The sequence below is a fragment of the Stigmatopora nigra genome, chromosome 2 (assembly GCF_051989575.1).
Source record: "Stigmatopora nigra isolate UIUO_SnigA chromosome 2, RoL_Snig_1.1, whole genome shotgun sequence".
Taxonomy (NCBI): Eukaryota; Metazoa; Chordata; class Actinopteri; order Syngnathiformes; family Syngnathidae; genus Stigmatopora; species Stigmatopora nigra.
Genome location: NC_135509.1, coordinates 765,034 through 791,796, shown reverse-complemented (window position 1 = coordinate 791,796; position 26,763 = coordinate 765,034). Strand labels below are relative to the sequence as shown.

At 46.2% G+C, this 26,763-nt stretch overlaps 2 protein-coding genes and 3 long non-coding RNA genes across 9 annotated transcripts; 1 reads left to right on the top strand and 4 right to left on the bottom strand.

Annotated features, from left to right (window-relative positions):
• Window positions 1–92: 92 nt before the first annotated feature.
• Window positions 93–10,250, bottom strand: LOC144209373 (uncharacterized). 4 transcript variants are annotated; one of them, XR_013329109.1, is made up of 10 exons: window positions 10,018–10,247; window positions 6,451–6,527; window positions 5,248–5,415; window positions 4,315–4,585; window positions 3,071–3,178; window positions 2,320–2,393; window positions 1,608–1,718; window positions 1,365–1,447; window positions 1,141–1,171; window positions 93–935 (listed from the first exon to the last, which is right to left on the bottom strand). It is a non-coding gene; the product is annotated as an uncharacterized LOC144209373 (long non-coding RNA). The 4 variants fall into 4 exon arrangements; XR_013329108.1 differs by having other exon boundaries at window positions 1,141–1,447; window positions 10,018–10,250; XR_013329103.1 differs by having other exon boundaries at window positions 93–1,447; window positions 10,018–10,245.
• Window positions 10,251–10,365: 115 nt separating this feature from the next.
• On the bottom strand, window positions 10,366–18,261 carry LOC144209390 (uncharacterized). Of its 2 annotated transcripts, XR_013329111.1 has the most exons (10): window positions 18,046–18,261; window positions 17,460–17,879; window positions 16,762–17,055; window positions 16,292–16,491; window positions 14,399–14,520; window positions 13,055–13,147; window positions 12,471–12,626; window positions 11,905–12,039; window positions 10,909–11,029; window positions 10,366–10,465 (listed from the first exon to the last, which is right to left on the bottom strand). It is a non-coding gene; the product is annotated as an uncharacterized LOC144209390 (long non-coding RNA). The 2 variants fall into 2 exon arrangements; XR_013329113.1 differs by lacking the exon at window positions 10,909–11,029.
• On the top strand, window positions 15,146–22,370 carry ptk2bb (protein tyrosine kinase 2 beta, b). The gene is made up of 31 exons (XM_077735597.1): window positions 15,146–15,293; window positions 16,309–16,542; window positions 16,769–16,947; window positions 17,019–17,106; window positions 17,183–17,262; window positions 17,330–17,392; window positions 17,470–17,524; window positions 17,590–17,730; window positions 17,794–17,868; window positions 17,936–18,037; window positions 18,109–18,223; window positions 18,325–18,364; window positions 18,427–18,458; window positions 18,525–18,569; window positions 18,647–18,744; window positions 18,806–18,887; window positions 18,957–19,057; window positions 19,128–19,243; window positions 19,302–19,402; window positions 19,488–19,577; window positions 19,634–19,838; window positions 19,923–20,031; window positions 20,101–20,160; window positions 20,248–20,379; window positions 20,453–20,605; window positions 20,705–20,740; window positions 20,833–20,857; window positions 21,299–21,333; window positions 21,409–21,543; window positions 21,615–21,695; window positions 21,802–22,370. Exons 2-31 carry the CDS (start codon window positions 16,351–16,353, stop codon window positions 22,033–22,035), a joined length of 3,000 nt encoding a protein of 999 aa, XP_077591723.1. The 5' UTR covers window positions 15,146–15,293; window positions 16,309–16,350; the 3' UTR covers window positions 22,036–22,370.
• LOC144209398 (uncharacterized) lies at window positions 18,271–20,985 on the bottom strand. Its single transcript, XR_013329114.1, has 5 exons — window positions 20,745–20,985; window positions 19,287–19,918; window positions 18,855–19,139; window positions 18,616–18,770; window positions 18,271–18,491 (listed from the first exon to the last, which is right to left on the bottom strand). It is a non-coding gene; the product is annotated as an uncharacterized LOC144209398 (long non-coding RNA).
• On the bottom strand, window positions 21,132–26,251 carry chrna2b (cholinergic receptor, nicotinic, alpha 2b (neuronal)). Its single transcript, XM_077735607.1, has 7 exons — window positions 26,016–26,251; window positions 25,228–25,490; window positions 24,117–24,268; window positions 24,001–24,045; window positions 23,815–23,924; window positions 22,460–23,420; window positions 21,132–22,253 (listed from the first exon to the last, which is right to left on the bottom strand). The coding sequence occupies exons 2-7, from the start codon at window positions 25,295–25,297 to the stop codon at window positions 22,128–22,130; spliced, it is 1,464 nt and encodes a 487-aa protein (XP_077591733.1). The 5' UTR covers window positions 25,298–25,490; window positions 26,016–26,251; the 3' UTR covers window positions 21,132–22,127.
• Between the last annotated feature and the right edge of the window lie 512 nt (window positions 26,252–26,763).

Here is a 26,763-nt window from a genome sequence, read left to right as displayed (position 1 = left end):
TGCATAATTTTATTGTGATTAGTCCTTAAAATGGAGATTTTTAAAGAAAACCCTAGGGTACACACCCCCTACTACAACATGACTTGGTGGATACCCATTTTAATTGAGAAAAGTCTAATTTGAGAGTGCAATAAAGCCCTTTGGCATATTCTTAAACAACTCTCGTTTCAGAAAGAAGATTAGGTTGAGATGGCAGCACATAAACCTTCACTCTGATTGGGCCAAAATAAATAAATAAATTAAAAAAGAAAACAAAAATAACATCTTTCCTACCCTCGCACAAACAGGATGGAAAGCTGACATTAAAGAGACTAAAACTGAATTGTTATTCGGGACGCAGATCAAATGTGACAGATTTTCTCTCATAAACGTCCTTCTCGCCTTCTAACGGTCGTCAATCGTCGCCTGATTGCGGCGGTGAAAATAAAAACAGTGGCTGCCCCTTTAAGGGAGCAATTCCTTCTTTAGCCGCCAAAAGCTGGCGACAGGGAGCGGGCCAATGGGGCGCTTTGTTATGGTCCCGCCTCCCGAGCGGCTCCGGCCCCACACGTGGCGGCGGGGCCAAAAACACAACACGCCCACCTTAGCTCGGGCGGACATGTGACGGACGACTCAGCTGATTGGAGACGGAGTCGCGCCACGCGCCCAATTGCCGGAGACGGAGAGACGGCAACGTCGGGTGCTGTCAGGGCGACAAATCCTGACTAGCCGCCATGTCTTTTGTTTTGCTTTTAATCGTGACTCATGAAGCAAACGCCATCATTATATTATTTAGCATTACGTATTTATTTTAAGACGATAATCTGGTGGGAGTGTCATGCAAAGATATGCCATGTGTACTTCAAATTTGACGTCAAACTTACCCTTTTTGTCAGCAGCAAAGCATTGAAATGACTGGATTTCTCTTCTTACTTGACAACTTTATTCCTTTAATCCTGGATCAGAAGAGACATTTTTACTGACTCATTAAGTGACAAGAAAATGTACAATTTACATATCCAACTTTAAGCTTAAAAATGTAAATTTTGCATTCCTATAACCGTTATAAATGTTTCAAATTCTCCCAAAAGAAAAGAGATATCAACCTACAATGCAAAATGTCCACAGTGATAATCGCTAGTAGTAAATGAGCTAACTTACTGGATTCCTGTTGACATGAATTTCTATTTTCCTGCAGAACAACATGAAAATAAATGAAATGATATCTGCTTTCTAGGCAAAGTTTGCCCAGCGTGGCGCTCAAACGGCGCAATAAATCCCCCTCAATTTGACACATCTAGCACACGGTTGATACTATCAATAGCAAACGCTGTAAAACAAAGCGGGTCCGTGTAGTTCAATGCCTGCGGGAAAAAGAAACTTACTACCGCGTGATGGATGGATGGATGGATGCGTGGTGACCGTCAGGCAAATGGCGTGCGTGCTCGCTGACCCTCACGGCGTGCCGCTATCGATGGGGAGAGTAAAAAAAAAAGAATAAATCAAAAGGTTAGCGAGTACAGTGGCATTTATTGGGGAACATCTGCAATAGAGCTTTTATTGAGGGTCATTATAGATAGTATTTGGGCAAATAGACGTGTGGTGTTTGTATTGTTTTCAAATTTTACCGGCCACTGAGTAGTTAAGGTGACTTTGAATTTGGATGGTCAGCTTGTTGGCTAATAGATGAGTCACTTGCTCAATTGCATCATGCAGGTCCACCTCAAGCTCCTCCCCCTCTGTGAAAGGGAAAACAAAAAATGGCAAATGGTCAATTGGGGAACATTATTAGAAATGAAATCATCATTTGAATGGAAACCATTGAAAAGAACACTTTAGAAAATGCATTTTATGTCTTTGGTGGTTATTTTTAAGCACACCTGAAAAGCGTATTGTTGGGAAATAGCGCTTTAACCATTCGTTTAATGAGTAAAACAATCCCAATAGAGCTTGGGTTTTGTAATAATTGAGCACAAAGGCACCGTTTGGAATAGGTGGGCCATTTCAACAACTCATTAGCGCATAGCATGTTTGTTTTCCCTCAGCTCATTTTCAATAACTAATTAGCGATCCCACAACTTCAATAGTCGTCTATTAAGCTATTTTCAATTGGCCAGGTCGTTATGCACAGAAATCTTGCTTGATTTATGAATTTTTGGGTTTGTGGCCATCCCTGGCAGACATAATTTGCAGTCTCATGCTTTTTAATTGGCTGTCATTTGTGACTTTGAGCCATGCTGGAAATTTGTCAGCTTTCGAATCAACTATTTTTGTTCCTAAGCGTCCGTTTCATCTGGGGCTATTTTGGATGTGCTGTTTCAAATCAAGTTGTTCACTTACCTTAATGAAGCGCGACGTCCAGACTGCCTTTGTTTTGCACTCTTCCCAAAACCAAACAAACACCACTCAGACTCCTAGTTTTGGGGGAAAAAAAACAAAAACAACCTGAATTATCTCCATTGTCGAATAATCGTCAGTACATTCCGTTTTTGTAACCTCTTAGCTATCAACAAGCTAGCAGTTAGCACGAAATGTAGCAGGTTAGCTCATGGAAATTAGCATTGACATAAACAAAGCAAACTATTTTTTTATTTAGTCTATTTTTTTTCAAGCGAGGGCGACCGGCCGCGGTTTATTGAACTCCGCCCAGCCGCCCTCCTGTCGCCACCTCCCGATTGAAAGCACGGGTACGAGCGTCGACAAACGCGACTGTCTGAGTTCAACCAAAGGTAACGCGTTTGAAAGTCAAAACGGCGTGACATTAAATGTAATCCTACACCCAGAAAAAAATATATATATCACCAGCAAAATGTGGCGTGCAAATGAATTGGCCGCCTCCCCCTCGAAGCCCCCCCCTGCCCGCGGGCGACATATATTTGAAGTCAATGAAAAGTTGAAGCGGCCTTGTAAACAAACCATCTGTCAGGCTGGCAGCTCGTCACCGCGCCGACACCTGCGCCCCCCCATGTTGGCGGCGCCAGCTATTTATTGAGGCCGCGCCGTGGCTATTGTTTCATATTTTTGCACTCAATTTATCAGCGGCGTATTTATCTGTGGGTCACGGTCGGCCGGCTTTGTTTGGCTAAGGTACCTGGGCCACCGCATTTGAATGGCGGAAGAGTCCATGTCATTGGACAAAAAGATGCTTTCCATGTTGGGACCTTCAATTCTCAATTGGTTCTGGGAGGGGACGTTTTATCTAAAAGAAAAAGAAAAAGTGCGATGTTAGAAAACAGCATTTTTCAATGAATTGTTGGCCCCATCAAATGTAAGGTTTACCAAAAATATTTTCTAAATGGCAGAATAACCTACAAAATGAGACTAATTAAAAATACGACGGCTTTTAAAAAATATCAAAGCCTTCACCCCCAGATTAATATGAAAATTGCACCCAAGGATAAAGTTAAAAGAGGGATGAATTTTGTGTAGCTAGCGCTAGCGTTCGTGTAGCTTTGGGCCAGAGAAGGCGCGGTGCGTCTCGCACCCAAAATGGGTAATATTATGATTTGAGGGGAAGAGCGTGGCGGATGCAATGACTCGCTGTCTTTCAGCTCCAATTGGGGAGGAAAACAAGCCTTTCTTCCTTCAGTCTTTTTGGAGCGCCGCAGGGGGAGGAAAGTGGATGTTGTTACCAAGCTAATCGGGCACCCTTCCTTCAAGTGTTTCGGGGGTGCCGACTCTACTCTCGCTCTCTCGCTGGCGCGCACGCTACTCTTTGCTTTTATACGCCGGCACTTTAAAAGCGCGCCGCCTCTCATTGGACGGCGCCGCTCAGTTGCCGTGAAAGAAAAAAAAGAAAAGGCAAGAAATTCACAGAGATACGGAAGCGGATGGAAATAGAGTCAGAGTTGCTCTTGTTTCTACGGTAACTGCGGACGGGGAGGTACCGCCAGATAAAAGCCCAGGCAAAACAAACCTCCCCTCCCCACTCCGCTGGCAACAGCGCCGCAATTGGTTAGCGTTTCCTGCGAGGACAGGAAGGCAGGGTAGGTGAGAATTAAAGGGGGGGGGGGGGGTCTAGAATAATAAAAAAAAAAAAACAAGGCCCCCCTACCCCAGGAAAAAAAAAAGAGAAACCACAACAATGTCCTCAAGTCGTCAGATACATCACAAACGCAAAGACGCTAGCTCGCTAACTGCCATTGGTTTGTTGTCTGGCCCGCCAAAACATCCGCTAAGCCTGCCTAGAAACCGGCGGGGGAAACTTCCGCCCCGCCGCGATTGGCCCGGCTCCCTAGCAACGGCGCGCGCCGCCGCAGCCAGTCAGGCGCGTCGCGCCAGGCACACTGACCCAATGAGGCGGATTATTCCGAGGCGGCGAGCAGGCACACTGACCTGGTAACAGGCGGAGGAGTAGGAGGGGGCGGGGGGGGGGTCGCCGCGGGCGGAGGCCGCGTCCGGGCTCCTCCCCCCATTGGTCACCGCCGCTCCCGCCGGGATGCCATTGGCCGGCAGAGTGGCTCTCTTCCGCGCGCCCATTCATACATTTTCCGCGGGCCGGACGGAGGGGTCGTCCGCCCTTGGCCGCCCCGGAGGGAGATCCGCGGGCCGGAGGTCGGCCGTCACGGGATTGGCTGGGCTCTGGTCCTAGTAACATGTGGGGCTCCTGGTGTAAACACGGGATTAAAGCGGCCACGTCAACAGCTTGTTTGACAACAGCGGCGGCCTTGATGAGCTTGTTATGTATGTGTGTGTGTGTGTGGCGGGCGGGCGGGGCCAACTTTTGGGGGTCAGCGGCTAATAAATGGGCTACTTTGACATCCACTAAATACATGTGCTATAATCTTATGTTTACATGCCTGGACTTGTAAATATGGAATATTAAAGCCATGTATTTGTACATTGAAATTCTTAAATTTGGGGCTTTAAACTGCTTTATTAAAAAAATCATTAAAAGTCATTGTGTAAGTGTATTTATCGTATCGATCACGATCCGTCAAATCGCCACTAATTTCAGAACGAGTGTGGCGGGCAACCCGTTTTTTTTGGAGGCTCGCCACGGTCGCCGCGCCGTTTTCTCGACGCTGGGTTTGTTTAGGAGCGCTTTAACATTCCAAATTGCTCGCCGCGCCGACGTGGGGGAATGAAAATCAATACCCCGCAGGTTGGGGAGTTTGCAGCAGCCAGTTAATGAGTTGAGCCGCAGAAAATTTGGTGAATTTAGCACGGCGCGCATGTTGCCAAATGCTACATAGCTGCGGGGCTATGTATTATAGAGGATGCCATTAGTAAAAAAAACATGAGCAGAGGCTTCTGTGTTGTACCAACCTTGAACCGATGCATCGACGCGGAGAATTTCAGTCCCACGGACGACAGTGGAAGTCCCAATCTCTTTGCTATCTCTTCCTCCATTAGCATAATTGTGTGCATCGGTGCATAGGCCTCGTAGAAATTCATCAAAGTGCACGTAGGAACCCAGAATTTCCTTCGGCATCCCTAGAGTGGAAAAAAACACCATTAGCGACGAGCCAAGGAGGATTTTATCGTAATTTACATTAATTGGGTTGGGGGTTCTGGTCCAAAAATCACCATTTGCTAAAGTCGCTGCGCTAGTTAATTAGTCAGCAAGTTTCATGGGATTCCAATGTACACAAAATGACAGCATATGTTGGTTAGCATTATCTTACACAAAGTTTAAAGAAGCCAAATTATTGATTTATTTGGTTATTGATGATTCCATAAATTAGCTTGAATTTTAGTTGTATTATTAATCACAAAATGAAAGCATATTGTTGCGTGAATTAGCTAGCTGCCTTCATTAGCACAAAATGGTAGCTTATATTTGTTAGCAAAAAACAAAAACAAATGAAGAATGACAAGGTACAATCCATCCCATTTGTTAACATCTTGCTAAATTAGCAAAAGAAATTCTCCCCAAAGCCGAGCTGTTTGCGTGAGAACTTTTAATTACAGCCCAGCGTCCACGGCAGAAGAGCGAGCGCGCGTTGCCATTTTTGATTTTTGCCAGCACTTCAGCGCACGTTAATCCCTTCCTCGGCGTTCCCCGCCAGCGCCTTCCTTCATTTGCATGATAATAAAACGCGCCGTGAAATCAAACTAGGAAACGTGAGCGAGCTTCTGTCGGTGTTTAATTTAACAAGGAGCGCCAAAAGAGAAAGAGAGGGACTTTTTCTCCCTCCTTTTTTTGCTGGCTATTCATAAATCTTTCATTATTTATGCAGCGGCTGGCGCTTCTCGTGATATGCCCCAACGTGTCCAAGGCGCCCGCTATTTGTTTCCCCTTTTTTCCTGGAGACAATGCCTTCATGTTTTATTTCCTGGTATCATCATGCTCCCCCCTCCGGGCCCCCCCGGATACGAAAGCCAAGCTCGGCCATGCTTGGCCGTATCCAATTAGCCGCACGCTGGCAGCGCAGGTGATCCGGACCCCAAAAAAAAGTTCTACGGGTCATTTGACGGAGGATTATTACGCCAAACCCCCCCTCCATACCTCCACCCGACAGTACTCACGGGTAAAAGAATCCCTCAAGTGAAGGGGGATGATGTCATCGTCCAAAATCATGTGACACATGGCGGCGCATCCAAGCCTAAAAGAAAACATTAAATCAAGTGAGTCACGTGATTTGTCTTTATAATTGTTTTTTTTTTTTGGTGTCTTTTATGATGCTTTGTCTGTGAGCTCAACCCTGAAATGTGCTATGAAATTCAGCAGCAATAGCAGGACATATTTTGGACACAAAAAAAGGCTTTAAAAAGGCTTAAAAATGGAATTAAATGCTAATTAGTCTTCCTTCCTAAGCAGCTTTGGCCCCACCTAACAAAACGATGTCACACTCGGAATGAGTTGCAGATTTCTGCTAGCATAGAACCGCTAACTAGCTAGTGCAGTGCAAGAAAGATGATACAATGCTTTTTGAAAAATATAAATATTTTTTTTTTTACGGCATACTCACTGACAATGTTAGGCTTATTAAAAGACGTTTTTAACTGATTAGCACTAAAACATCAATCAAACTAGCTTTGGGCGGCCATTTTGGAAGGGGCGCCAATTTTCCAGGGAAGACTAAGTGTCAAATCGCATAATGTATGTAATTTGGCGGCCATTATCCAATCAGCGCACGCTAGCTGGCTCCGTCTGACGTTTGTCAGTTTAAGCTAACGCCTACTTAAATCTTGTTGAATTTTGTTAATGTTATTCTTGAGGGCCCGAGGCAGCCAATTTGTCAATTTGGGTGATCCTTTTACGGCACGCCAAATTCTATTTTGTGGCTAATTTAACAATGAGCCGCAAATTGAGTTGGGCGTCTTAATGTTGGACTTTTTCCCATTAGCCAAGGGTGGAGCTTTTTTTTTTTTTCTTTGAAGAAAATCATTAGCGATAGACGTCCAATCCATCTAAACTGGAATAGCTGAAAACTGTCTTGGGATATATATTTACTTATGTATTAGTTTAAATCAAAGGCGTATTACTGCACAAGTCTGACTAAATTTACGGATATGTTGATTGATTGCTCCGATCTGATGACGAGGAAATGTATTAAGGAAGGAAAAAAAAATACATGTCATTTTCCCCACAATTTGACCAAAGCTATCCAACATGTAAGCCATAAAGAAAACTAGTGTTTTTGTATTTGATATTTTGAGGTCAGTTATATGGACTTTTTAATGTGATTTCTAAATGTTTATTATTAATGTAACTTTTGGGGGGGATTATATGGTATCCAAAGCTATATATTTTTTAAAAAATTAACTCAAAATGCTAACACGGGGGCTAAAAAGGTGGGCAAGCAATGGCCGCCGCCGGCCGTACTTTGGCCTATTAAACAGATGCGGCTTTGTTTGAAGGCAGACGCTTTAAGCAAACACTTGTGGTCAGGGAGGGACCACCTGCTTTTTGGCTGACAGCACATTCCTGCCGCTCTGCCATGTGGCTAATGGGACGCCGTCGACCCTTTGGCTCACTCGCTTACCCGCCTTAACCAGGTTAAAGTCAGTCTCTTTTGCTACAAAAAAAGGGAAACTAAAATGATCAAAATGTTTTTTTCGACTCTGTCCCGAACCCCCTTGAGACGTCCGTCGACAAAAGACGACAGACACGTACGTAAAAGACGGCTGGCGGGTGAGCGGGGTGATAAATCAAAGCGCGGCTGCTCCTAAAAGAAATCATCCAACCCGATGAAGCGAGCCCGGCTGGGGTCTAACAAGTAATGACTTCACACGTATGGCGCTGTCTATTTCCGCGAGACATATCATCAAATATTTATGAAGAGGTTTCCATCGCCGTTTTTATTTTTGCTACCTAATTGTAAAATCTTGGCGGAGGCTCGTTAAAAATCCAACTAACTTAGTCGCCGCCAACTATAACTTCCCACACAAAGTATGACTTTTTTTTTTAGCAAGTAGTAGCTCGTACAAATTGTTTTTTTTTTTATCAATAGCATCATGGGGTGTAATTGAAATGAGCCGCACAGGAACTGAGGTCATCCCCCCGCGACCGTCCAGAAAAACGATGATGTCACGACGTCTCCGGTTCCACTCGGCAGAGTACTTTGTGTAATGGGGTAATTGCGTCCCGGTTAAGCGGGCGCCGGGGAACGGCCAAACGACGGCTGTAATACGCCGGGGGCCATCCGAGCGCCACGTCCAATTAAATGGAAAATTAGCATATTGCTCACCTGCACCAAATGTGCTTTGGCAATGATGATAATGCAGCCGGCGATGGGATCATTAACGAGGCTCCCCTCGGGAAAAAGGGGGGGTGAACATCAATCATTTATAACCCTCATCAAATGTTTATCGAGCGTACTTTCAACGTTAATAACAACAAGTTAACTGCCATGGACGTGCGGACCTACCATGAATAAAAAGGCCGGCGCCCAATCAAATACGTCACGAGTTCCGTCCCAGTCATTAAATATCGTCTATTTTTACGTTGGGTATGATTTATGAACCCTTTTTTAAATGCGTCTGCTCTCACATGTTAATGATGACTTTATATATGGTTGAAAAGTCCCATTTCAATTTGGCGCCATTGTCTAGCGGGCGTGACATGCATTATCCATCAGCCGCCATGTCACCGCATATTGAATTACGTTAGCAAACCCGCTTTAACCTTCACGCTCGGTTTTGCATATCGAGGCCCGGATGATTGTCTCCGCCCCTTCGCCATTGTTTACGCGGCCGCCCCTCCCCTCCCCGCCCCCTCCGCTCGGGCGCAAGACGTCATGTAAACAAGCCGTGAAACGGGGGTTACGTTCCGCGTGGCGGCGCCGCTTAATTACAACGTGGCTAACGCAAAGTGGGGGCGGGGGCTGGCGCTTTATTGGCCAGCCGCCGAGGGCAGGTGTCCGCCCGTTATGCGATGATTACATCAATAAAACGCGCCGAGGGTGACATCATCGGCCAAGCGCTGCTACGGCTTTTAAAGTCTAAGGGGGATTAGAGGGGGGGCCGGGAAGGGTCGCATGCTTGGGATCACCTTTGACCTTGTTAGGGTGACCTTTTGTGAGTTGGCGGCTTAAGCTAACAATGAGGAAACTTTTCTTTGTGGTTATCTCATCTTTTTTTCTTTTTTTTTTTTACGACCTGCAATTACTTTCAGTAAACAACAAGTGCGCTGGCTAGTTTTAGATTTTCACACCATAAAAAGTTAAGAGATGAGCGCTAGGCAGGGGATTTGGAGGGCGGAGCTACTAAGTGGCATCAATAAATATTAATGTTTGGTTTGATGTTGTGGCCTGACAATTTTTGCAAATGCTAGTGCTTTTTAGACCAAAACCTTTTTACTTGGGCAAAGTTTAGGAGTTTTAGTATTTGAAAACAATTAAAGCTTTCATATGGCCATAATGTTGGATAGCTTTGTTGAATTTGGGGGGGGGGGGGGGGGGGAGCTATTTTTCGACCAAATCAGCCCCCACCCGAGAAGGACCGTTTGCAAAAGCTCCCCAAAAATGTGCCGAGTGTCAAATGGATGTTTATCGGTGCGGAGGTCACTTCCTGCTGTGCGCCATTATGATTCAAAGGTGGGGTGGAGTTGGAATGTGGCATTGATGGCATCAAAGAGTGCACATAACATACCTTTTGTCCACTGTGAATGCCCGCTTCTATTTTTAGGGTCCAGACTGGAGGTTAAGCCCACCGCCGCCCATCCGCCTGGGGGATTTTTTTCTTTTCGCAGGTGTCCCGCCAAGGGGATTTTTTGAAGACCCGCTCGGCTCCGATCAAAGAGACAGACACGGGGTCAATGTTTGCGCTGGGACACACCGAGTAGAAAGTAGGCAGATGGACTTACCGGACCCAAATAAGAGTACCACTTTCAAGTGATTGGCCACAACCTAATCACCATTCAAAGATGAGAAAATGCTCACTTTTTATTTTCACATTTTGATTTGACATCTGACAAGAAAATTGCAATGTTATAGCCATACCTGGGATGACAGCCAGGTATCGAGATCATTGAGTTTTAATTAGTCCTCCTCAATTTGGTAGCTTCCTCCTTGACGTGTTTTTAACATTTCATCACTGTCTTGTGAATGACATAAAATGGCAGTAGCAGAGAGAGAAAAAACATAAAATAAATGAGTGAAACTAAGTAGACGTAAGCATTAAAATGAATTGTTATGATCGTTCATTCGCCGATACTGGATAGTGTACTATATTCTGCCCAGCAACAAGTGGCCATGAAAGTAAACGATCGCCATATAAAATGAAAGCAGGTGGCTTCCCCGGCGATATACTATGAGCGTACTATATAGTATACATTGTTGATGCCCCCTGCCATATTTTGCCTATAAAAACTTCCCGCGCAATGCGGCGCGTTTTGAATTATGTATCCGCCGCCGTTCACCTTCCGAGCGAGCGAGCGTGCACGATCTCGTGACCGGCTCGCTCGCTCGCCTCGACGTCGGGGAGGGCGCCGGATCCCCCCACGGGGCAACGGACATGTTTTTCTGCTGGGCTTTTCCTCACCTGGCGTGAGAGATTGGCCACATCAATTATGGAGGCCGTGACTTTTGAGGTACTCCGTCAAGCGTGATCAGATATGCGACACGCAAAAAGTAGTCACGGATAGGAATCGTCGATCTTTGTTCTAGTAAAAAAAAAAAAATATGGTAAACAGTCATAACAATTACAAAAACAGTCATTTAAGATACTATTTAGTAGAATTAAAATAATACGACAACATTTTAAAGCAGTTAACTTTTTATTTTTTTAAATAGTAAGATCGAAATTTTAAAACTTTATTCAATTAAAAGTACATTTAAAGTGTTCTTTCTTTATATACCTAAATTGTAGGTTTAAAAAAACTTTACCATCTCAGAACAATTTAATTAAAATAAAAATCTTTCATTATTTTATCGAACAAGCCCACATGAAAAACAACGCCCTCCTGTGGTAACGGGGTGTCTCTCTCCTTCTTACCCCCCATTTACTCAAATTCGCAATGCGTGCTAGCTGCAGGTGGCATTTTTTTTCCGCGGAATAAAATCCAGGTCAAGCGAGAAGATACAAACGCACACTGGTACTAGCGTAAGAAAAAGAAAAAAAATCGAGCGAGCGTGTTAGCGCGTTTAATTTCTCGTCTCTTTGAAGAGCGTTTTGCGCTCCTAAGCCGAGTCGACGCCTCAAATCCCCGACACGGCTCCGTCCGACGCCGAGGCTTTGTTCCGTCAAACGTCGGCTATGTTTCCACCGGTGGAAAAAAGGTCTTTTTGCCCAGATACAGTACAGAGCGCCCGCACGTGCGCGCGCCGCGGCCTGTGAAGGAGGGGGGGGTGACTTGTTTACAGCTCTCGACGGGGGAAGAAAAAGACAGCGGCGGCGGCGAGAACTCCGAGGGCCAAAGTGCCACGGCGGACGGGATAAAAATACGAGCGGGGCGGAGAGCCCGCTGGGCTTCCAAGTAGGTTAACCCCGATCTCCGCGTCCGACCCGTTAGCCGAGATTTAACTTTGCGGAAGTTACCTTGAACTCCGCCGTGGTCTTTTAGACGGTCAATCCGTCGGAAGTGGGAGGGTCGGCAGCCGTGGTTCCATCTCAAAGGTTCACAACCACTTGAAGACTTCTGATTGGGATTTAGGATTTCACATGAGGATGCACCTGAGGTGGTAGAAAAATTCAAAGGTCAACCGGGTTCCTCCTTGGGTGCAATTTCCATGTGCCACAACAAGTTTTTTCTAAACAGTTACATTTTTATCATAGCTCCTCCATGAACCTGTAAAATCTTATTGAAGATTTATTGCATTATTTTTATATATTAAACATCAATTAGCGTTAGTGCAGAAAGTCAGTCGTGTCTGATTTTTGTCATATTTTTAACTGATTTTGTGGCGTTATGAAAGACGCTGGAGACCGCGGGTCAACTTATGCTGGTTTTGAAAGGGAAAATATTCCGCACGCCCGCACAGTCGGACGCCCACGTGACACCCACACAGGTTTTTGAGAGCCCGGTATGTTGCTTTGTGAGTTGAGCGAGCGCTGGAAAGGAAAGAAAGAAAGGAGGCGGGGCTACGGTGCGAGAATGACATCACCTCATCTGAAATGTCACCATTATCTCGGCCGTCTTCGGGGGTGACATCATCGCTCCGGCAGGCTCCTCCCTCTCCCCCCCGCGTTGGCTCGGAGGAGGCGGGACGTTTATTTGTGCCCGAGTGCGAGCGCTGGCTTTCAAGGGAAATTCACAGTGGCTGCAAAAACAACTTGGATTAGAATCATTGATGGCGGTGGCACGGTGAATTACATCAGACAACTCTCTCATATTTATAGCCCTGGAATTAATCTATAATTATAGATATATTAAATAAGAACTAATATGATGGTCCTTGAGTACTTTTATTGTGCTATATGGTCCAGGAGTCCCGTTTATGATCCGTGGCCTCCCGCTCCAAACCATAAAAGGTGAGTCACACACGCGCAAACGATGGCTTGGGCGGAGTCGCCACCGCCGTTTGCGACAAGTGCAAGTACAGGTGCTTTTGCATCCGCCAAACAAGTGCTTTTCAATCTATCACGCCACAAGTATTTGTTTTTTTTTTCAAGCGTTGTCTGGTTTAGAAGCCCGCCGGCTGTCCACGCGCGCCCAAACAAGCAAAAGAGTACAAGTTGCTTTTCTTACCTTTTGACGCTGGGCCGCTCAAACCGGTTTCAAGTTGCTTTTCCCCAACTTTGACACTAGTGAGAAACTACTCTGTCATCCACGTTGATGTCACTGGGGAGAGAGAAAAAGACCATGTTTTATTCAACAAGTGCATGACCTTCACGCTGGTTTGAGCATCAAGTATAAACTTTCATGGAGCACTTTGGCTCCAAACGGAGACCTTCGATCACCCTCGAGATTCACTCCAAGTCGGATTTTTACTTACAGAAAAAGTTGTTTTTGAATCCTTTTATTTGGGATATAATTGTATTTAATCTGCCTTCTCCTAAAATAGTGATTTTATTTAATTTTGGAATTTGGTAGTGAAGGTAGTTTAATAACTGAACCTATAGTGTTGTGCAATTAGAATGCAATTAATTGAGATTAATTAATGACTCTCGCTAATTCATTTTCTAACCATAGACAGTGTATAAATCATTAATTCAGTAATTAATTATTTCTTTTTTTATAGGAACCACTCCACTGATTACCTGACAGAATAATAAATGAAGTTACACAACAATTAATGTTTTATAAGCAAACCACCTCCACTCATTCCAACAGTCAATGTAGGGTCCAACTGCGCTTAACGGTTCCCGCAAAGGTCAGTGACCTTCTGACCTCGCGGGATGACCATAAAAGCATTCAATTCAATATTTCCCTCCAATTTGTTTTGGGGGCCAAATTTACCAGCAAACATAAAATTTCTGGCAGAGATGGAGGAGCACCAAAGCATTCCAGGTCAACTATTTGGCCACCGTAGGGCGGGGTCGCCAAGGTGGGACGGCGCGGCCCGGCCTTTTGGAATACTTGCCTAAAAATAGGGTGAATAGTACGTCCCACCCAAAATGTCTTTGAGCGGGAGTCATAAAAAGCACGGCTCGTTCCGAAGGGAGGGCGAAGGAGGAGAAGGAGAAATAGCAAAGCAGGTCATCGCTGGCGACAATAACAAATAACTCCACTTTCATTTTTGGTCTTGGATCCCTCTGGCGGACAAAAAGAGAACTGCTAGTGCAGATCACTACTATGTATGTGTCTATTTAAAGATTTGTCAGTTTCATTTATAATTAGCAAATAAATCGACATGTCAGAAAAACAATTCATCTGAAAATAAGTCATAATCTTTTATTTTAGGTTTTGAAATGTAAATACTCATTAACATGTTTTAAAAAGCTGAAAAAAATAGCTTAAGTCAATGAATATTTTCTCACTTAAATGGACCTGGTTATTGACAACAGAATAATTTCCCGTAAATTCTCTCACATTGGCGTCTCCGGATGTCTAATTTTTGTGGAATGGGATAACATAGCGGTGGCGACGCACCTGTCACGGATTCCTGGCCCGCTTGTCCCGGACGAGGGTGTCGCCCGCCGTTGCGCCCTGGACGCCGACCCCGTCCAGCTGTCAACGTGGCAGCTCGGCCAAGAAGGCTGAAGGATGACTGGCTGAAGAAAACAGAAAAACATATTTAGATCAAGATTAGTGTGCATTGTGGGGGACAAATAATAAAACAAACTTTATACTTTCTATATAACGGATTTGTCTGACAATAATAAGTGAATGTCCTTAAGTGAGCTAAGATGTTTTGTTAGTTTAAAATGCTCAAGGCCCATTTTCTAAGAACAACAAGAAATGTAAATAAAGTTGTACAACACGGCATAAATGAAATGTTACACATGCTATCCAATGAGAAAACTGACGCAGTATTTACGATTTTAAAACATCTCCAAATTCTAGCTATATTAAGTTGTGGTGCCCTCTGGCGTGCATGATAAATAGTTAACATACAAAAATCCCCCATATCAATCAAAATTCAAAAAATCATTTGCCAATGACTAATTTGACAATACGGACTGTAATAGTTCCAAATAACAACAGTAAGCCATATTAAATGAGTAAGAAAGCACAGAATGCAACATCACATTTACCACATTTAATTTACAGTCTATTTTGACACACAAAAGCCAAACTGACGTAAAACAAAGTGTGGCGGTTTTGCCTTTCCCTTTTCTTAATCATGTTTAAAATATGTAAGAATGCGCAACCATCGCCGAGCTGTCTGCTTTTCCTTTTTTTCCCCCTGACAATAAGGAAGTACATGATCCCACCTTCCTTAAACAGACGGAGTGGGAGACCAACATTCCATCTAATCGGGCTCTTTCGAAGAAGGGATTACCTTTTTTTCTATTTTACTCCTTATCAGATTTAACAGTTTCAGGTAAGTCTTTATTTTAATAACCAAACTTTGCTGTACTTGTAGGTTGAACAAATCTGTAAAAACATGCCTACATTCTACGAACGGGAGAAAACGTGCAGGTAGAGGCTACAAAAGGGGGAAACAAATGGAAGATTTTCCTAAAAAAATGACTTTTGCGGTCGCACTGGCTGTTGAAATGCACGTTTTTTAAGGGTGAAAATAAGTCAAAAGTGAGACTTTAGCAGCCATTTTATTCCAAGAGAACTTTGCTCGGTGCAAGTCCGTGCAGGTGAGCGCACGAGCCGCCACATTCCAGCGCTCGCTCGCGGCCCGCAGTCTACTTGACACATATTAACCCCTCCCTGACGTGGACGGACATAGACGTCCGAGCCATCTTAACTGGGAGGGTCGATGGTGCTATTGTGGCGTGAAGAAGACTTTTTCAGAGAGTATCTTATTTGTAACTTTATTTGGGGACGCAAAGTTCTCCCTAGAGTATTTTTTGTTACCATAACAAGTCCACTTTGTGTCCAAAATAAACAAGACATTAAGCAAAACATTTTTAAGCGACTATTTTTATTAAAAAAAATAATGATCAGGCCAGCACTATTGAGTATAAAAGTTACTCATCTAAACTATTACTTCTAATAATTGATTTACATTTTCAAATTAATAGACCTACTGCGTATTTTAATGAATCAAAATAGCTGTATTGTTAAAAATACTCTTTAAAAAAAAAAATGTAAAAATAAATTAGTCAATATTTTTTTTTCATTTGGATTGGATGCCCATCGCTCGTATCTCTTGAATTTTTTTGCTTTTCTTTTAGTTGCGCCCACGCCGGGGCGCCGGTGCAAAACACACACACTCAGCGCAGCCCTATCGGGGAATGCGCGGCCTCGGGCTAACAAAACAAAAGGCCGAGAGGAACGCCGCCGACGCCAAACCCAATAGAGAGAGTGGCTGGTTTCGGGGAGGGGGCGGGTCTTGAACCTGGTGAAAGGGTGGGCGCCACTCACCAGTAATGTCCGCTCAGGATGCTGTGAAGAGGAGCAGGCCGCCCCGGACCCCCGCCGACATGTACGAGGTGATGTCCGGCGACACCCTGTCCTGGAGGGCGCCCAGCCCGAGCAGCGGCGACGACTCTCGCCACTCCTCGGAGGCCGGCGACGGCGGGCCCGTCAAGATCCTCAAGGTGTGCTTCTGCACCAACAACAACCTGGGAAAGAATTTCAAGTTGGTCAAATGCGACGGCTCCTGGCAAATCAGGGTGAGTTGCCGGGGGAAGAGTTTGACTTGAGGGCGGATTTGGGTTGTGCTTTGGCTTTGTTTGTTTGCTTTGGAGCGCAACTCGTGTTTTTTAGAGCCGTAAAAATGAAAAATAGGATCGTCAATCAGTACAACGCACTCCCCGCACCACGGCTCAAATGGAAACACCTCACCACAACCTGACTAGAAGTAGTAGTGTGACAAAGCAGTCGCTCCTTACCTTTCAGGCCATCATCCGATCCATCCTCATCAGCGGTCGCCTGGGACCCGACGTGAGGCACTCGGGGTGCTTCGGCCTCCTCCTCAAGCACCTCAAGTCCGAGGAGCTCCACTGGCTGCACCCCGAGCTGACCGTGGGCGAGGTGGAGCGCCGTTACGAGAGCCACCACGTGGAGGCCGAGTGGAGGTAAGTAACGGCTCCCGTCCATCCGTCTGTCCTCCTTGGCACTCATCCCCAGCTCCTCCTTTGGTCCACAGGTACGACCTGCGCATCCGCTACATCCCCGTCAACTTCCTGGAAAAGTTCAAAGACGACAGATCCACGTTAGTGTACTTTTACCAACAGGTAATGGACAAAAGATCACATAAAATGCAAATAACAGTCATGATTTGCTAAGAATGATGGAGGGGTTTTGTGGCAGGTACGCAGTGATTACATGCAGTACCATGCTAGCAAGGTTAGCGAAGGGATGGCGCTACAGCTGGGTTGCTTGGAGATCAGGTATAGTTGGATTTCTTGTCTACCTGGTAAACATTTGGCATTAAATAAAGTTTCACTGTGGTTTCAGGAGGTTCTACAAGGACATGAACGCCAAAGGGCTTGAGAAAAAGTCCAACTTTGAGCTGCTTGAGTAAGTTGGACACTTTTTGGAGGCTTTTTAACAAGAAAGCTGGTCTTGATTCCCTTTTTTTATTTACCCATTTAAAGAAAAGAAGTGGGCCTGCATCTTTTTTTCCCTCCAGAGCTGATCAATAGTATGAAGGTAAATCTGTAAAACATTTGAGAGAAGTATTGCAATTATTTTTCAACACGACGTTATGTTTTCAGTCCAAACAGCTGCGCAAGCTGATCCAGCAAACGTTCCAGCAGTTCGCCACCCTCAAGGAAGACGACTGCATGGTGACATTTTTCCAGACGCTCAAGGAATTTGCCAGTTACGACGAGGAAGTTTTCCCCTGTGAGCTAGTGGTGAGTGTCCGTGCCACCTGCAAGATGGCGCCGTCATTCACGCTTGGGCCTTTCCACCGACAGCAAGGCTGGAGTTTATCCGTGGAGTTGGTTATCGGCGGGAGGGGAATCCGGCAGCGCACGCAGAAAAATGCGGCGGTGAGCAATCACTGGGAAAAAAAAGAATCTGCTTGAAAAATGCTCTAAAACCTCATTTTTTTGTCAGCCGGTGTTTCTGGCCAACTTCAAGCAAATCAAAAAAGTGCAATGTTTGCCCTTGAGCAACGGGAAAGCTCTCATAGATTTTGACGTGGAAGGTGCAAGACAAGTACGTACCGTAAAAAGCGCCGTCGGCTTTCGATGGGCCGAAGTGACTGACTTTGTGGTGGCCCCGCCCAGCGGCTGTCCATCAACGTGGCCTCGGTGGCGACGGGCGAGAACATGATGGATCTCATCGACGGTTATTGGCGCTTGGAGCACAACTCGGATGACTCCATTATCTTCAGGCCGGAAGGTGGTGATGCCATTCCGTTTTTTTGCCTTTCTCTCCAGTTTCCTAAAAGTATTAAGAGCAAAATTTCAATGTTAATTCATGGCGTATATTTTGCATTTTAGATTCCAGCACGCGGAGTTCCCTCCCCGAGATTCCAACGGGGTGAGTCTAACGTCCCATAACGTCAAACCATCCGTCCCTTTAATTCTGATTCTTCCCAATAGAAGAGACATCGACTCCACTCGTCACAGCATGGGTAGGTTTTTATCTCCTGTGCAGTATTTTTTTCCTGTAAAAAAAAAACACTGAAAATTATTGACAGGTTCCGAGATCTACTGTGAGATTCTGGACGAACGGCCCAGATCAGGTGGGTGCCGTGGCCGCCGCTCCCCACCGGATCGGAAGTCCGTTACCTGAACGATGGCGCTCTTGATTTGATCAAAGTGGTCAAGTACGGCATCGACCGCGGCGACATCACGCTGGGGCGAATCCTGGGGGAGGGCTTTTTTGGCCAAGTCTACGACGGCTTTTACACCTCCACGGTAACGACTCCCACTTTTGATGTAACCTACAAAACATTCTGAATCCAATTGGTGCCATCAGAGCGGCGAGCGGGTCAAAGTGGCCGTCAAGACCTGCAAGGACTGCTCACCCGACGTCATGGAAAAGTTCATGAGTGAAGCGGGTACGTTTGGCTGCCGCCACCGCCGTCTAGCGGGAATGAAGAGCTCATTCTTCACTCCTCATTGGCCAGTCATCATGAAGAACCTGGATCACCCCCACATCGTCAAGCTCATCGGAATCATCGAGGAGAACCCCGTGTGGATCGTCATGGAGCTTTACGAATATGGCGAGGTGGGACCGGGCGAGGGCCGGGCGTGACTGGAAGCCTCGGGTGTTAATGGGCGGGCGTGCCGGCGGACAGCTGGGCAACTACCTGACGCAGAAGCAGAAGGAGTTGAGCAACACGACCGTGGTGCTCTTCAGCCTGCAAATCTGCAAGGCGCTGGTCTACCTGGAAGGGGTCAACATGGTCCACAGGTCAGTAGTTATCGGACATTTGCCGCCGGTTTGCCATTCTTACCGTTTGGAGGAATAGGGATATCGCCGTCCGCAACGTGTTGGTGGCCAGTCCCGACTGCGTCAAGCTGGGAGACTTCGGGCTTTCCAGATACATCGAAGACGAAGAGTACTACAAAGGCGAGTGACGAGCCTGCCTCGGTTGAAGATGTCTTCTTTGTCTAGAAGGGACAGAAACAATTTTGATCTTTTTAAAAAACTACAGCCTCTGTGACTCGGTTGCCGATCAAGTGGATGGCGCCGGAATCCATCAACTTCCGACGCTTCACTTTGGCCAGTGACGTCTGGATGTTCGGTGGGTTGCCGATGGGATGGTCGGGACCTTTCTGACGGATATATCTGTGTCCGTAGCCGTGTGCGTGTGGGAAATCATGAGCCGGGGTCGGCAGCCCTTCTTCTGGCTGGAGAACCGGGACGTGATCAACCAGCTGGAGCAAGGCATCAGGCTGCCCAAGCCCGACCACTGCCCGCCGGCGCTCTACTCGCTCATGACCCGATGCTGGTCCTACGATCCCAGGGAGAGGCCCAATTTCACCGAGCTGGTGGTCAAGATCAGGTGGGCTGGCCTTTTCTTCTTCCGTGTGCGAAGGTGTGCTTTCTCAACTCCAAGTCGTGACCCCAACTGGCTTTTCTTTCCTAGTGACGTTCACAAGATGGAGAAGGAACAAGAGGCAGAGCGTGAGAGGGATCGAGCGCGCTCCACTAAATTCTTCGACACTAGGTTCAGCTTTGCCGAGCCGCCGCCCAAGGTAGGTTTGGTGGGGCGGATCAGTTGGTTTGAGACCGCCATTTTCAACCCTAACCTCTTATGGCCGCAGCCCTCGAGAAAGAAACCGGGCCGATTTGGGAACACGCTGAGCATTGGTTTGCACATTCAGGTAGCCAGTGGCCAAAAAAATCTGGACTATTTGTTGGTCGGCTGGTCCGAATGGAGGATTTGGCATTTTTTTTCTGTTTCCGCACAGTTGAACGAAGCCTTGTGCGCTAGCTCGCCGGACTTGGCTAGCCCGTGCGAATACCAGTCGCCCATGGATTCCGTCAAGTCCATGAAAACGCTACCCCTGCCCTTACGATCCCCGCGGCGACGCAGCATGGGGGTAAAAACGCCTCCAAAAAAACCCACTCTAGCCAAATTTGGGAATGACCCGTGACTGACCGACCCCCCAATAGGAGAACGAGTTCCCCAGACCGGAACCCAACAGCCCCGAGGACGCCCGGCGCCTCTGGCAGACGGAGCGGCAGAAAATGCACGACACGCTCCGACGCCAGAAGGCGCAGATGGCGGCCGACGAAAAGTGGCTGGAGAAGGAGGAGCGACTCCTGGTGGGCAAAAAGCAGCCGTCGGCTTGCCTTCAAATCCACGTGCCAAAGAGAGGCTGCGCGGTGATTTGCTATGAAATGAAGCTGCCCCTTCTTTTCCAGGACCCCATGGGACCCGAAGAACCATCCATAGAAAAGGTACCTTTTTAACTTGGCTCGAAGAGTCGGTCGGAGCGGGAATCCACACCAGGAGGTTTGCAACTGCTGCTTTTCTTCTCTTTTCTTTGTAGGCCAATGAGGAAGATGCTGAAAATGGTAAGTGGAGAAAAAAAATGAAAATGCAGGATAGTGAAATGTGAGCATGATGAAAAAAATAATGACATTATGACAACATTATGGAAACAAATGAATAAAATTCTATTGTTTTTTTTAAATATAGTAATAAGTACACAAACCTGTATAAATGAATTGGTATACATTGTAGGTAAAATGATAATCCTACAGATGGCATGGTTTTGTGAAAATATATGACTACATATTTTCGCAAAATCATATATAGAAATAAAACTAAAATTCACCCACTGTAATCTGTATATAAAAGATTTTAATGTAAAGGAGTTCAAGTCAAATGTGAAATTCAAACAAATTTGACCTGTACAGAAAAACTTTTTTGAATGATAAAACTAAAGCTACAGGAGAACATTTTAAATGTAATACAAGACTTTTTTCAATCATCCAATGTTTTGCGTTTGGCAGGACCACCGGTCAAGCCCCCTCGACTCGGAGCGCAGGTTCGATTCCCGCCTTACAACTACAATTAGATTTTTTTGCCGTTACAATTCAATTGACTTTCCCTCGCCATTTAGCCAACGCGCACGGCCGAGCTGGACCGTTCCGACGATCAAGTTTACAAGTGCGTGATGAACGTGGTCAAAGTGGTGGTGAAGCTCAAGAACGACATCCCCGATATTGCGCCCGAGCAGTACGTGGCCATCGTGCAGGTGAGAACGTTTTGGCGCTACTTGCCATTTCGACGCTAACAGAAAAATCTTGCTTTTTTGATGGCGTTCAGTCGGTGGGAATGGCCTTGCGAGAACTGATAAGCAGCGTGGACGAAATACTCCCCACATTGCATGAGTCTGTGCATACTGAGGTTCATGTTTTTTATTATAATTACAGTTAGTAATATTAAATACTGGAAAAAAAATCCCACTAAATCAATTGACCTCGGAAATATACACATATATATTTTTCCCTAGATCGAGGGAACCCAGAAGCTGCTAAACAACGACATGGCAGAGCTAATCAGCAAGATGCGACTGGCGCAGCAGAACGCCATCACGTCGCTGCGGGACGAGTGCCGCAAGCAGATGCTGGCGGCCGCCCACGGCCTGGCCGTGGACAGCAAGAACATGCTGGACGCCGTGGACCAGGCCCGCGTGCGCGCCAACCTGGCCAAGCCCGTTCTGCCCCCAGAACAAAAGACGGAATGACCACCTCCCTCTGTTGTAAATGTATTCTAGAACAGGCGCTATCGGAATAAAGTGGTTGAAAAAGTGTTTTAGGAAATGAGAGGGGTCCGTGCTTAGATCATGCCGGCCAGCCACGGCGGCAGGAAGAGGCCGATGGTGCCCAGCAGGCACACGATGATGAACATCCACAGGAAGATGCGGTCGATCACCATGGCGACGTACTTCCAGTCTTCTTTCACCTGGCAACGTACAAATTTGAGGTCAAAATGTGCTTACAAAAAACTGTTTTGTAAGTTTGTAGGAACATAAATCATACGTCATGATCTGTCTAGCAAAATACAGAGGTTTGGACACCACTGCTCTTCAGGACTACTGAGTCAACTGCTTTGGTGCATTTTCCTAATGGGATGGAACGTGGCCAAAAGGGGAGAAGGGTCGTACTCACACTGAAATCGGCATCCTCGGCCCTCAGGTGGTCGGCGATGTAGTGCACCCCTTCCAGCGCACGCACCACGGCGGGCGACAGGGAGAATGGCGAGGAGACGGCCGGGACTCCCCGGAGCCCGTCGGGCGCCAGGTAGGCGGCCAGGGTCCCCAGCTCCAGGTCCTCGGTCCTCCAGCCGTCGGAGGTGCTGAGCCCGCCGGGGAGCGCCGCTCCGCCCCGCCGCCTCTCGGCCACGGAGCGCCTCCGCCTGGCGTTGGGCGCCGGCCTCCTCATGAACAGCCACCTGGGCACGGCGTCCAGGAAGACGGCGTGGACCCAGCGGGGCATCTCGTGCGTGTTGGGCGAGCGGTGGTGCACGTTGAGGACAAAGACGGTGATGACGATGGAGAGCGTGACGAAGATCATGGTGAAGAGCAGGTACTCGCCGATGAGCGGGATGACCAGCGAGGTGGACGGGATGATCTCGGTGATGAGCAGCAGGAAGACGGTGAGCGAGAGCAGCACCGAGATGCACAGCGTGATCTTCTCGCCGCAGTCGGAGGGCAGGTAGAAGACCAGCACGGTCAGGCAGGAGATGAGCAGGCAGGGGATGATCAGGTTGATGGTGTAGAAGAGCGGCAGGCGGCGGATGATGAACAGGTAGGTGATGTCCGGGTAGATCTCGTGGCAGCAGTCGTACTTCTTGGTGTTGTAGGTGCCCACCGCGTTGACAATGGCCCACTCGCCGCTCTCCCAGTAGTTGTTCAGGTCCACCGAGGCCTCCAGCCGCTCCAGGTCGATCTTGGCCTTGTCGTAGGTCCACGAGCCAAACTTCATCTTGCAGTTCTGCTGGTCGAAGGGGAAGAAGGTCACGTCGATGCTGCACGAGCTCTTGTAGATGGCCGGGGGCACCCAGCGGACCGCCCCCGTGTGGAACAGGTGGGCTTTGGTCATGTGGGTCACCGCAAACTCGCCGTCGGCACTGTTGAGAAAATTGAAGTTTGCTTGTGCAATTCTCATGTGCTTTTCTGTACCTAATAAATCGTTCTCTAGCTCCATCATTTACGTTCACTAGATGGCGGCACAGTCACGGGGCTGACAATAATAATAGCGGATGAAAAGTTCTGGATTTTTGGAGGGGAAGATAAAGAGCCCTATTGTTCCTTGGTGTGTATTAGTGATTTTAACCAAACAATATGACCTCAAAACTGTTTTTGAAACCATGTTTAAATTTTTAATGTTCTGCAATGATGATTGTTTTCATTTTATTTTTCTAAATTGTCTCCCTGCTTTCCAAGAGAGGAGTATGTATATATTTATTAGTTCTCTGTTTAATATAACACATCCCACATGATACTAAAATCATAAACACTCACTTATTATAGAGAACGATATCCGGAACCCAAATGAGTTGTGCCGGAACTCGGATGGACGTCACGTTGTCGTAATCCGACGGCCTCCAGCGCAGTTTGTAATCGTTCCATTCCTGTCCCGTTACAGAGAATCAGTCAGACAAAAAAAAAAACAGCAAAGTACCAACTTTGTGATTTGTTTCCTCCCACCTGCTTGAGCCAAACATTGGTAGTCATCATTTGATTTTTCTCGTCCTGCAAGCAAATGGAATCAAATTGCAATTACAAAGAATGCAATAAAATAATACCAATTGAGGAAAATTTACCACATCGATGAGCTGCGCGATGGAAAGCCCAAACTTGACGATGACCACGTCGGAGATGTTGGGCACGGGTCGTGACCACTTGTTGTAGCCGGCGAACAGCGTCTTGAAGAGTTGGTCCTCGGCGTGCGAGTGCGTTTTATCCAGGCACAGCGCTATAAGAAAAAAAAATGTTTATTTTCAGAAATACCATGGGTTCCATATTAATTGAAGATATGTAAAGAAAATGTAGCCACAACTTTATATGCTAAGTGACAATGAGCAGCCTTACAAAAAAGTTTCAGATAACTACACAAAGCAGCATTGCAAGTAACCTTACTATGCCGCATGATAGTACAAAAGCGCATGCATTTTTATGCTGAATGACTAAAAGTAGTGTAACAAAGTAGTCATCCAATCTTCTTCTTTGGTCAAATTCAAGTGATATTTACGTCAATGTGCATTCTAATGCGCATCCGTGATTTATGGCTGATGCCAATGGCCTGGCCGCAGGGCTTTTACCGGCGGGTTGGCGCACAGGTGCGTACGCCAACCATGCTGCGAATTCCAAAGTGGCGATTGTTTGAAATCCACCAGAACGCCGGACACTCCAGATGAGCCAGCACCCTGGTACGCCGTATATATAAATATATTATTGGCGGCGCAACAATGGAGAAGGTTGCAGGGCGCAGTCAGCAGCTTTTCCAGCTAGAGACACTCAAATTGCTTAAATTGGATTGCCTGCAGGCTAGCAGCGTAAAAAGTAAAAATAAAAAATAAATTGCATCTTGACTACAAAAGGGAATTGTGACGCTTTTCACAGCATTGACGGTGATTGACGTCCACTAGGAGCTAATGAATAAAACATTGACTATCAAAGCAGAATAAACTAAATAAACCCTTAAATCTATTTTAACAGTAAGGTGTAATGTATAGCTCAGTTTAATTTTAAAAAGCATGTCTATAATTCATCATACGATAACTTTTTTTCTTTAAACTCACTTCACTAAAATAAAACTTACCTGTTTTGTCAGGAGATTAAAAAGTTGTGTCAAACATTCTAATGTACAATAATTAGCACTATAAATCTATCTACCTAAGGAAAATACATCTTTTAATTTATCAAGTCACATACCTGCGTGGCAGAAGAGCAGCGAGCCGATCCAAAAAAACGTCTCAGACAAGAAGCATCGTTTTGGGTCCATCTTGACGCAAAATGGTCCAAAATGGTTCAAGTGTTATCTGGTGAGACCCAAGTTGTCCTCATTTCCATGGGGAGACATTTTGGACAACTTTTACAGAGTGCCGCCTCCGTCCTGGACAACCGTCAATCCTCACAAGTCACTCTTTTGGTTTCGAAAGTTGGTCCAAAATATTTTGCAATCATTTGGACACAGGCTGTGGAGCATGTTGAAAAAAAAACAGAGGTTGCGCTTTTCAAGGAACGCAAGCTTGATTGAACCTGATCTCGGATGAGCGTCTGGTTGGTGCCTTTGAGGCTACGCCTACTTTTCTTCTCTGCCTCTCTCTCTCTCTCACTCGCTTGCTCTGTCGTAAACACGCTTGCGCATAAATGCAAGTGCTTGCCAAATTACTGACAGCCACCATCTATACTTTGACAGCGAGTGACTTTCATTCAGAGGACAAAGAGAACCCAAGTAAACATAAAATTGCCCTTTTTATGGGTGCAATATTTTGGTCGACGATCGCCTTCAATGGCAAGGAAATTTCAAATGCCATTTAAGAGAGCTCTTATCATTTCAAATGGCATCTTTGTGACAAAAAAAATACAAATTGTTGGCAGGAAAATGCAATTTAAATTCAGTTTGTTAGCAATGACATTTTCTTGAAGAAATGGCTGCATTTTGACAAAATGACTTTTAAAGCAAACAACTAATAAAAGGGAAATATTAGGAATCCAACCTTTTGAATGGCGTGGAAAGGCTGGATGGCACAGGTGTGTCCGTGGTTGGAGTTTGGAAGCAGATGGCCCATCTTGGCTTTCCCTCGGAGTCTAATAGCATCATTACGTCTAAAGGCTGACTCATAAACACCTGAGTCACCACCGTCCAGCTCCCATATGTCTCCTTTCCTAATTGCTGCAATAACGTATGGATGGAAAGTATTGCACAAAGCCTGCCCTTGCTTTTGCAGACTTTAACCGTGCATTTTGACGGCCTCTCTAAGTTGTCTGAAGCTTGATTGAAGGGCTCGCGATGAGCTCTCCAGTCGCTCGGCCGTGTCTGACGTCGCCTGAAGCATTTCTGCCAAAGACGCCGTCTCTTCTCGGATTCTGTCGGGGAAAAGGTCGAAAGATGAGGACCGTCACATTTTTTTTTTTGATGCTTAGTAACAATACTTGAGAAGCGTGAGAATAATGAAACTATGCTAACAAAAGGCCAACTTACCTCTGCATCCCAGCAAGGGTGTCCAAAACCCCGCCTTGGAGTTGCTTCTCCAAATCTTCCTCGGCTTTTTGCGCCACTTCTTGGCAAGCCCGGAAGTCCTCCCGAATTCCCTGAACGTTGGAGAGGATCACCTCCTCATAATTTTCTTCCCCCATCTCCGCTCCGACGTATTGCACCAAATTCTCCATCACTGCTTTGTTAGCGTGCTGCATGGCTTGCAGGTAGGCCACCTCTTCCCGCCGAGCCTTCAGAACCCGGGCCGA

Coding starts and splice junctions, on each gene's coding strand:
- ptk2bb (XM_077735597.1), top strand. CDS start 16,351: ATGTACGAGGTGATGTCCGGCGACACCCTGTCCTGGAGGGCGCCCAGC. Junction 16,948..17,018: donor CACGTGGAGGCCGAGTGGAG/GTAAGTAACGGC, acceptor TTTGGTCCACAG/GTACGACCTGCGCATCCGCT. Junction 17,107..17,182: donor TAGTGTACTTTTACCAACAG/GTAATGGACAAA, acceptor GTTTTGTGGCAG/GTACGCAGTGATTACATGCA.
- chrna2b (XM_077735607.1), bottom strand. CDS start 25,297: ATGGACCCAAAACGATGCTTCTTGTCTGAGACGTTTTTTTGGATCGGC. Junction 23,421..23,814: donor GATATCGTTCTCTATAATAA/GTGAGTGTTTAT, acceptor TTTTCTCAACAG/TGCCGACGGCGAGTTTGCGG. Junction 22,254..22,459: donor CCGAGGATGCCGATTTCAGT/GTGAGTACGACC, acceptor GTACGTTGCCAG/GTGAAAGAAGACTGGAAGTA.